General features: G+C 33.4%; 1 protein-coding gene across 5 annotated transcripts in view; it reads right to left on the minus strand.

Annotated features, from left to right (window-relative positions):
* Window positions 1-8117, minus strand: part of LOC110022429 (regulator of nonsense transcripts UPF3-like) — a 69959-nt gene extending 61842 nt beyond the window's left edge. For all 5 annotated transcript variants that reach the window (XM_020721364.1, XM_020721362.1, XM_020721361.1 and 2 more), the window contains exons 1-2: window positions 7684-8117; window positions 7406-7512 (exon numbers count right to left, since the gene is read on the minus strand). In XM_020721364.1, coding sequence (XP_020577023.1) covers window positions 7406-7512; window positions 7684-7865 — 289 coding nt within the window. In that variant the 5' untranslated portion in view covers window positions 7866-8117. The remainder of the gene's footprint in view (window positions 1-7405; window positions 7513-7683) is intronic.
* Window positions 8118-11002: the final 2885 nt, after the last annotated feature.

Consider the following 11002-nt stretch of genomic DNA (forward strand, 5'->3'; position numbering starts at 1 on the left):
TTGTTTGCCACAGCCCCCCCGCCGTCGCAGTCGGTCGTCCGCCGCAGCTGACAGTTCGCCAGCGCCAGCCATCCATCGCAGCCGAAAATTAGCAACCGCCGACTCCTCCCGCCACTCGTCTGTTTGACACCCACCAGCCCCCCATTGCTACCGAACAAAAAAATATATTTTAAAATACATTTTTTTCAATCTAATTCAAACCAAACAAAAAAATATAATGCCTTACATGTATTTTACAGTGAACCAAACAGCTCCATAATATTTCAAATACATTGTAATCATAGTAATCAGTAAACATTTTACATTGCATTTCACTTTCAGCAAACCGAATGCCCCTTAGTATTCCGTTGCGCTCAAATATGGCATTGGAGCAATGAGCTAGCAATCGAAGGGGGAACAAAATGATCCAATGGAATCAGAGATATTTGGGACATGTAGTGAGCATTTTACATGGCATAATTTTTTAGATGTAAATTGAAATGGCAATCATCAGTCAAATATAAGGAGAAATAACTACATTCAATTATCCCTAAAAAAAATTGAGATGGAATCATTTTTCTTACCAGATTTGTTTTAAGACAAGTGCAATACAAAAGTTGATCAACAGTAATTTCCACCCATCCTAAAGCCATTCCAATGGCCAAAAATTCAACATGTCCACATTCACGTTAGGATATGCCAAAAAAATTATTGACCAAACTCAACCAAGCTCACCTAGTTTTTTTCCCATTTATTAGTGTTAAAATAAGTTAAATTATTCTTTTTAAGTATTTACAAGAAAATTATTGCCAAGATTATTCTAAACAAGTGGCTAGATTTAGCAATTTATGAATGTTTAACTTACACAATAAATCTCTTAAAACCCTAATTGGGGTTTAAATATCTTATTATTTTATTAGTCAAGCATTATTTTAATGCTAACTTCTAGAACTTCAAAACACACTCTACCCAGAGCACGTGAAACAAAATAGTTTGTAACTTGAATAAAATTACAAATCCTCAACTAGAACACATAGTGGAGTGGGAGGATAATTTTGTTAGGAATGCAAATTTGAGCCTATGCAACATAATTTATGGACTAGTAAAGGATTCAACCATTTATTATGGAATAACCATATTGGATTTGTCTATGGATGCAATAAGAGGGGAGCATGCTTATCAATAAATAATGCATCATAGCACAAAAGTTATCAAGGAGTCATGGTGCATAGCACAATATGCATTATGGTAAATGCGAGGTTAAATATTAAAAAATTATGAAATAAAATGGAACTAAATATAAATATTTATTTATGAAAAACAAACCATCATAATAATAAAAACAACCAAGGTGATGCTCAAATTTTCAACACCTCAAGCACTTAAAAATAAAAAAATTACAAGTTTTACGAGTATAATATTTTTTAAAAACTATACTACTCACATTGAGAAATATCAACATTATGACAAATAAAAAATCCTCACTTTCTTCATCAAAATAATCATTATATGGTAAATCATAATTTTCTTCATCACACCATCAATTTCATAGTTAATGACAATAATGTTAAGCTTGGATAAAGTTTTTTTTTTTTTTTTTTTTTCTTTTAATGACTCTCAAATATTTTATTTTTTTTTTTTTTTTTTGCCTTTAGATGACTCTCAAATATTATAGTTACTTTCATAACACAGGTTGTATTCACAATAATATTGCAGCTCAAATTTTCCTTACCAATAAATAGTTCATTATCTTCATCTAGCTCGACATCTAATTTTTTCCATTAATAACTCATTACCTTCATTTATTTTATTTAAAAATAAAAAGGCAACAATGTCCATATGATTATATATATTTGAATCAAAGCCCAATAATATTTTACAAAAACTAAAATTTTGAAGCGATTATAATCCATCATACTTCTCCATTTCTATAAAGCAACAACTAGAAATTATTAAAAATGCTAAGTTATTAAATTTCATAATCATAATCAATACACTAAAGAGGAAGCCAAGCATGCGACAAGAGGAGATAGGACGTAATAGAAACTAAAAATTAAATAAAACTAATAATAATAAATAATAATGTAATGTTAATTTATAACCCAAAATATTAAAATAGTAATGCTAAAAGGGCTATACAATATGTGTTATTGCCCGTGTATGGCATAAATAGCACATGCTATTTTAATACTCCACATTGCAAAATGACAATGGCGTAAGGGTTAAGCAGATATTTTGCATAATCATGCCGAAAAAACTATTGAAGAGACTTTGAGAAATTTTAAAATAAAAAAGTATAAAAAATTCAATTATGAATAATACATTTTAAATCTAGCAGACAATGTGACAAACTAGAGGGTCAAACCATCTCTTATATTCAACCGCATTTATACATATTAGTTCAAAAGAAAATGCCAAACACATTATTATGCTTAAAAATTAAATGATGGACAAGCAGAATTATTAATGTTGTCAAAGTTTAATGCTTGAATAAATTAAGGTTCTAATGGAAACAAAAATAAGACCTTCAACACGATAAATGTAATAAGTTTAGGAGTAACAAAAATATTTTTGTAAAATGACTAAATATTACCCTACTTAACTAAAAAACATGTTTGACATGGAACTGTTAGTTTTTATGGCATTTTATCACATATTTGTAAATAATATCGGATTTTTTACCCCATAAGCCTCAAATTAGATGGCCATAATTTTGATAATAGCGTACGATTATATTTTGATGATGCATCTAGTAATTAATTTCAGAAAATGACAATAGAATTGAATTGTTTACTTTGCAAAGAACTTAACACAAAAGCTATATCACTTGGACCACGGTGAAAGTCATGAAGCAAGCTCAAGCATGTCAAATGAAGTTCTTTAGAGCTAAATGGATCTACAACAACTAGTTTGAAGGTTATTAGGAGTCATGTGAGTCTTTAGAGGTCATAGATTATAACTTGCACTTTTGGCCTAATCTCACAATCAAAACAGTATTTTATTGATTCAAAAATAGCCAAAAATAATGGTTTTTACTTGAATAACTTTGAATTTTGAGAGCACAATTACCAAAATGAGAACTCATTTTGTGTGACGTTTAAATTATTTATGTAAAATTGAATTTCTATGGTACTTCAAATTTTTTTAGGTAATTAGCTTATACATTCAAATAAAACTTTAATTTGATCACCATTATATTTAAAATGCTTTTTAGCGCAAGGGGTATTATATATTATGATTTTAGCGTTAAATCATTAACTAGAAAAAGAAAAAACGCACTTCTAACTATTTAAATATCATGCCATTGCTCTACACCTTCAACAACCGCAAGTGATTGAAGTCATAAAATTTACCAACTCTTCACATCAAAATCTCGACAAGAACAAAATCTAGAACACATTTTGAAACCTAATAGCTCTTCTCTCAAGACCCAACAGCACATATTGGATCAATTAAGTTTAAAATGTTATTTTCTGCCACCAAAAATTAACAAGCACCATTGCATATATCTCTAACAAACATTCTAATTCCTAAAATGAACTCTAAGCACTATAGCATGTGTCTTACTCTAAAGAGAAGAAAAATCTAATGCTAAAAAAAGGAATTAATTCACTTCTTTCCAAAAACTCTCAGAGTTAAACCCTTCTTTCAATTTTTGAAGATTGAATTCATTTTTTCTTCCAAAGTGTATGAGTTCTGCTTTGCCAAATCATTTGCAAGTGTTGGAAGAGTTGTAGGATGATAGTTATAGGTTTTAGGATGAGCATTATAGGTTTTATGATCACAATTAGCTTTGATTTCAATTTTCATTTTGATAAAAAGTTTTGAGTTTAAATTACAAAACAAGATTTTAAATTTGTTTTGCTAAGAGCTTGTATGTTATCACTTTATTTTTTTATTTTTCCTTTTCTTTTTTTTTAAATATGTTTGTTTGATGTATTTTTTATTTTTTGCTAAAAATAAATAAACAAAATAACAAAATTTTTAAAACACAATAAATTTTAGATATTTTGAGTGTTTTTAAAAACAACAATATCTTAATCAAACATGTCAAATATGTTTTGTTTCAAATCAAATCAAAAGAAAAAAATTTAAAAGTTATTCCAAATGGCCATATGCCTTTAGAAATACTTTGTTTTTGTAAACTAAAATTAGATAGTTCTTGTTGGTTATAAAAGCACAAAAGTTATTTTGAATTTCCCCAACTTTAAATAGGACTCTAGATATTAGAATCCATGTTCCTTCCTTGCATAGTTGTTTTTATTGATTTGATTAGCACATTTACAAGTTACCTCATCTTCTCTTCAGCTTACAAACAGCACGTTTTAATTTGTCAAAGTGAAAATTGAAAGCACCAATTCATCCAACCCCTTATGTAACATCATCACTCGACATTGACACCAACAAAATAATTAATATCACAATGACAAACTTTAATTGTTAATGATTATTTCATAATTAAGTCTCCGTCGGTTGAAACTGTTAACCATATTGATATTAAGCTACTGTTTCATGTTCATAATTAACGATAGAACTTCCAAACTTGTGCCCATTAAAATTGTTAACAAGTCTCTTATTGGTAAATTAGGTACAGCTTAAACAAAAGTTAAGGCCAAGAATACAAGACAGTAAGACAACTAAGTAGGAATTTTAAAACTATTAATTTAACAACTAAAAGTTGAATGTATTATTTTATGAATCCTTCTACTAACAAGTAATAGTTATAAGAACGTTAGTAATACTTTAAGCAATTAATTCAAGTTAAGTGTTTGACAACTATAATTTCATAAATTTAAGTATGTAATCATTCATCAATAATGCCGACATAGATTATAAAAAGGCTTCAAGATAAGCATTATGCTCAAATTGGATAAGCATCTGAAATATTTTTAGGAAATTTTATCGCCTTCACAAATTTGATAGGATTTTCAAGCCTAAGCAAGACTTAGCTAGCTCACCTTCCATTAAACTCCACCTAAAAAAGTAGGAATACAACCAAATGCTGTTGCCGATACACAAAGCAAGCCCCATATTGGTCCCAAGCTCAACTTTAGATTGATTGAAAAACCGAATACCTAATTTCAATCATTATTCGTAGCGTTTGTTTATTAAAGATTAACACCAAAAGTGGATCCCTAAGCATGTGCCTTGCAAGCTCAAGAGTTTGATTTGCTAAGGCATCATTATGGTACCAGGTAAAAGATTTGCCTGATGCAAATGTCGAGGCAATGCATTGAATTCCTATAAAAGACAATCATAAAACTAAGTTATTGTTGCTAAGATGAGAATGCTTAGGTAGATGAGTGGCTTGAAAATTAGAGACAAAATGGAAAACGAATGTATCTATGAAAGGATTGGGATAGCTCTAGTGGCAGACAAGATTAGAGAAAATCGTCTTAGATGGTTTGGTCACATTAAAAGTTAACCATCTAATGATTTAGGGCCCGTTTGGAGCAGCTTAAAACAGCGAACGACGTTTTCAAAACACCGTCCTTCCATTTGTTTTGCACGTTTGAACCACGTTTTTGAAATCGTTGTTTCTATTTTACGAATAACGTCACCTGTTGGATCATCCCTACGGGTCGTGTTTAGTTATGAATTACTCTACTACCCCCTCCCAGATTCGGCATTGCTTCTTCCTTCTCCCGTCGTTTGCGATTTGGGACTAAAAGAAGCTCGCAGAGCCGCTCCCTGCATCTTTGGCACTCCTTCTTCAGCACTGCTTCTTCGGCACTGACTCCGATTTCCAGGGCAATCCTTGCCTGCATACCTTTAAAAACACCAGCATCAATTCCAACTCTTCGAATTTGCCAATCTCGATCTCAACTTGACGGTCTATATCAACTGCGGTATTCCGCTTGCTGGCTTAGCGGAGATCTTGTGCTTTAATGATCTCATTGGGTTGTGCTCGTATTATAAGTTGGACACGGGGTCGTCATCATTTCTGCTGGATTTGTTGGGGGTATGTCAATTGAAAGCGGCGGTGCCGACGAATCAAATGGCGACTGCGCCGTTGAATAACAGCATGGCCAAGTTTGGGGAGGCATTGCAGAAGGGTTTTGGATTGAAGTGGAGTGCGGGCTTTTAAAAAACTTTCTCTTTTCCCCCTTTTAAGCGCCGACAGGTATGCATTGATTCAGGCGGGGTTTGTGGTTATAATTCGTCAAAGTCGACTGATCCCATTTGCTTCTGCCCCAACAATACAACACTCTCTTACGGACGGAGTAAGTGATTACTTTGCTTCTGTTATTTTTCACTTGCTTTCTTTAGTTTTTCTTTACTTTTTTCCGCGTGATCCTTTGCTTTTTTATAAGAAAATTTTAGTTTAATTAGCCTAATCTTTTGGCAAATTTCATAACATTTTCTATGAGGCCTTAAAAATTTGTGGTATGAATGACAGGTTAATATAATTAATAACATTTGCTAATGTTCATAAATTATTAACGATTTCTTCCAAATTATTAGGTAAGGCGTATGTCATTTTTGTACTGTTATGAAAAAAATTTATTTGTTCTGAAATATCTAATGTGTAGTTATTGTCATTTTGTTTTGAACAACACAATTGTTGCGTGCCACATTGGTTATTTATCCAGAAAAAGTTGCAAATAAGTTGTCTTCCAAACACACAAACTAAACAGCTAAGCAGTTTATCCATAACAGGGGCAAAATAAGCATTCATTCAGAATCAGTTGTTTTCCAAACGCTCAAACCAAACAGTCAGTCAGCTTATCCGGACCAGTTGCTGATCAATAAATTATCAGGATAAGCTACTTATCTGGATAAGTTGGATAAGCTGCAGCTGCCCCAAACAGACCCTTAGTTAGAAGAGTAAATGTTTTAGAATCGACTTGTGTTCAAAAAAGGTATAGGTGGACCTAAAAAAACTTGTTAATGTGATATAAAGAAATATCTTAATTTATTGGAAATAAATGAAAATATGATGCACAACAAGGCACAATGAAAAAAAAAGATTTATGCAGCCAACCCAAGTGGTGGGATAAAGGCTTGTTGTTTTTGTTGTTGTTATTGTTGAGTGTGCATGTAAGCATGCATGTTTTGCTCTGGTGGATTATGAAATAGTTAGTGCCCAGAATGGCTACATAAATCAATCTGTGATATCCACTCAAGAACATAACACAGTGAATTAACAACCTGGATATCCTAGCCCTGCAAGTCAGATCCAACCCTTAAAAGAGATTGCTAGCTTAATCTTATATATGTTAGTCAGTTAAACGACCCTCAAGAATCTTCATAGTTTGATCTTATCCCCTATACTCTACATTACTTCGGCTCTTCAAGGCTGTGTTTAAGGCTAAACATGTAACAGCTGATGGATTTTGTGTAGATCAAGGTAAGTTCACCAAAAAAAAACAAACAAAATGGGCAAAAAATGCACACTGAAATAGAATGTACAGGAAAAACTCACCTTTTTCGTTAACAAATACATGTCCATCAAAGAACTCGGCAAAATCAAAGACATCTTCAGGGTTCTTGAAATCAATGTAAGCTCGAGAATATCGTTGATTCTTTTGGCTGCAATAAGCATTGCAGGCATTACAACACAATATCAACGGTAAATAGAAAAACCTACATTGAAATTGAACTACCGATCAAGAAAATAACAACAGGAAGCAATACGTAATGAGCTAGGTTGTCTTATTGATCATGATCAAGGGTCGTAGTTTAACAGAAAAAATTCCCAACCTGTCCTTCACCAGACGGAAGCAAAACCACTTGTACCTTCCGGAAAACTTTCCGTCGATCTGCTCCATAAGAGCCGGCTCACTAAACGACGCCGGCAAGTGCCGCAGCACGACTTTCGTCCTCTCCAGCAGACTCTTCATCTCACATAGACCGAGGCAAGAATACACGGTAAAATAAACCATATAGGGGACTATCCCTGCTCTCGCCGGAAACACATGGCCTGCGTAGGATTCAGCAAAAATCGGGGTTCTTTCTCATTCAATTAGGGCTTAATCCGCTGGTCCGAGCAAAAGCGAAGCAGTCTGATACCAGTCAAGGGAAACCGTCACAAAGAGAGTAACCGAAATTTTTCCCCAGCGCGCCTATCGCTCATACAATACCCTCGATGCTGCGTACGTGTCGAGGCCGGAAAACTTTCGTCTCACGAGTTAGACGAGTTGGTCTAATATGCGGCAATTGGGAGTTTATTGAAGTAAATTTGAGAAAATTTTGAGAGTTTATTGTGGTGTTATTATGAGTTTATTATCAGGATGTTATTATGAGATTATTGTGGAGTAAAACTCGAAAGTTTATTGAAAGATTATTGAGAGGTTATTCTGGCGTTATTAGAATTAATGTTTCAATAACTTCCCAATAATTTTTATAGTTTCACTTTAATAATCTCCGCAGGAGGTGGGTCGTTATAGCACACATGACGGCATATTATTAGAGTATGCACGTAATGCTACATATGCTCGATATGTAATAATTTCAATTTTTTTTGATATTTTACTCCTTTAAATCAATTATTATTTATAATTATGTTCGACGCAGCTCCCAAAAGGATTTATTTGTAATCGGGTTGAATTTGTATTGAGAAAAGTGTTTTTGGTTAGTAAAATTAAAATTAAAAAAAATTAAAACTTTTTTAGCAAAATATTTACATTTCCACTTCGCAAGTTTGGAGGTTGGATTTCCTCATATTGAGTGCTACAGATGCATACCATTTTTACTCCAACTTATGTGGAACTAAAAAAGATGCGCATTTACTTGCCTAACACCAATTCTTGTGCATTAACACCTCTCAACAGGGGAAATGTTTCAATACGGAATAAGCACACATCTCTGCATGTGTACTCCATTAACTCCACAATACCACCAAAATAATATATGAATAACATCGAAATGGAACCCACGAAGATTATTGGAAGGTTATTGGAATTAATACCCGAATAACATTCCAATAATCCTTCAATAACCCCGAATTTGAGGTTATTGAGAAGTTATTACGCATGCAGAGCTGCGTGCGTATTCCGTATGAAAATATTTTCCTTTCAGGGGTGTGCCACCTTATGGAAAAAAGCTAAGCACCTTTTGGGAAAAAATTAGAGGGTTTTACATACCTACCACCCAAGTCTTATATATTTATATATGTAATATCACTTTAATGGGCATTTACTTAAGTACCAAAATTCTTATGACTTACATATTTAACATTTAAATTTTCTTTTTTATATTTAAATAAAACAAATCTTTTATGTCATATAAAAAGTTTCATTATGTTAATTTTTATATATTATTATTTAATTATTTAATTATTTTGAGTCAAAAAAAAGCCAAATACGAACAAATAAATCTCTATTTGTGTTCGGCTCTTTTATAAATAGAGCTAAGAAAAAATTGGTCATGTTTCGCTCAGTTGCTTAACGAATGAATTGATTACAAGCTACTTAATGAGTCGAACATGAGTTGCTTACGAACAACAAGCTCTTTTGGCCGTCCTAATGAGAGTTTACTTTGGAAGCCACTTTTAATTATTTGAAATAAAAAACTAGTATTTTACTAAATTCTTTCATTTCTGTTATGCACTCTGACATGCCTAAAAATGTACCAATTTTTATATGCACGTAATGCTTATTTTTTAGTGATATTGCACTTTAAAAGAATATATTTTTTGTATTTTTTATTACTGGTATTATATGTTATGCAACTGAACCAAATAAAGCAAAAATGGAGGAAATTTAGAGTCAAATGGAGTAAATTGGGTTAATGGAGCTGTTGGCATCAATTTTTGGATATCATAGGTGTAGGGTGTCCACCTGTAATCGACGAAAATTAGTTATCGCATCACGCACAAATTTGACTCGAATTGACCTGAGTACCAGCGAGCTTGTTCAGATGGCCCCGAACGCCGAAAGGACCACCCGAGTGAGTTCAGAACATCGATTCCACTTGGAAAAGACGCTCGTTACACCAGAATTTCGCGTGCGGAATTAAAATATACAGATTATCATTTTTTTGACTTGATAGTCGAAAAAGTGGTATGAATGACACCAAACGCCAAAACGGACCACACTAGTGAGTTCAGAACATCGATTCCACTTGGAAAAGGGGCTCGTTGCACCACGATTCCGCAGGCGGGCCAAAAATGTGCGAATTATCATTTTCGTCAAATCATTAAAAAAGCGGTCCAAATGACCCCCGGACGACTAAACGGACCACACTGGTGCGTCCAGAACGTCAATTTTAGCTAAGGGAGACGTTCTTTTTATCGTGATGACGTGTTCGGCGAAAATGCGCGGGGAGAGGTTAATTGAATAATAATTATTATTATTATATAATAACAATAATAATAATAATAATAATATTATTATTATTATTATTATTTATGTTTTGATTTGCTTGCATTAGCATTAGCATGTTTGCATGGATAGCGAGCCAGGTTCATTAGGAGATTGACTCCGTGTTGGTCGTGATGTCTTAACAAACATTGCTTGCTGGGTTGATCCCAGTGAGCAATGCGAGTTAAGTCATCGAGATTGACACGAGTATGACTGTGCTAAAGATCTAATAGATTTAACTCGTGTCACTATTCTTCGTAACACTCTTTAGATCTTTTAGATCTTTAGGATGGGGCCGATATGATGACCCCGTCAAAGTCATACTATACCTAGACTTACCCCTCACTTAAATACTAGGTTAACGCACCATCTGTTAGATGATGTGCTAGGCTAAGACTTAGGGTGCTAGGTAGTCTTTTTAATACTTGGTTATTGTTCTCTGTTGGATTGTTTGCCCTAGCCAGATATCTTTCTTTTGCATTATGCATGTGATGTGACTGCATGTTGCATATGAATGGTAGTGTGTTAAGGCGTTCTTCTGCAGGGAGCCATGCCTATTTTCATACGGTCAGATATCTTTCATTTACATTATGTTTGTGATGTGACTGCAAGTTGCATATTATGGTAGTGTGTTAGGGCGTTCTTCTGCAGGGAGTCATGCCTACTTTATAGGGTTCTGAGACGTTAGCACAAAAACCACGTGGAGGGGACCAGGAGCA

The sequence above is a fragment of the Phalaenopsis equestris genome, unplaced genomic scaffold, assembly GCF_001263595.1.
Source record: "Phalaenopsis equestris unplaced genomic scaffold, ASM126359v1 Scaffold000190, whole genome shotgun sequence".
NCBI classification, from domain to species: domain Eukaryota; kingdom Viridiplantae; phylum Streptophyta; class Magnoliopsida; order Asparagales; family Orchidaceae; genus Phalaenopsis; species Phalaenopsis equestris.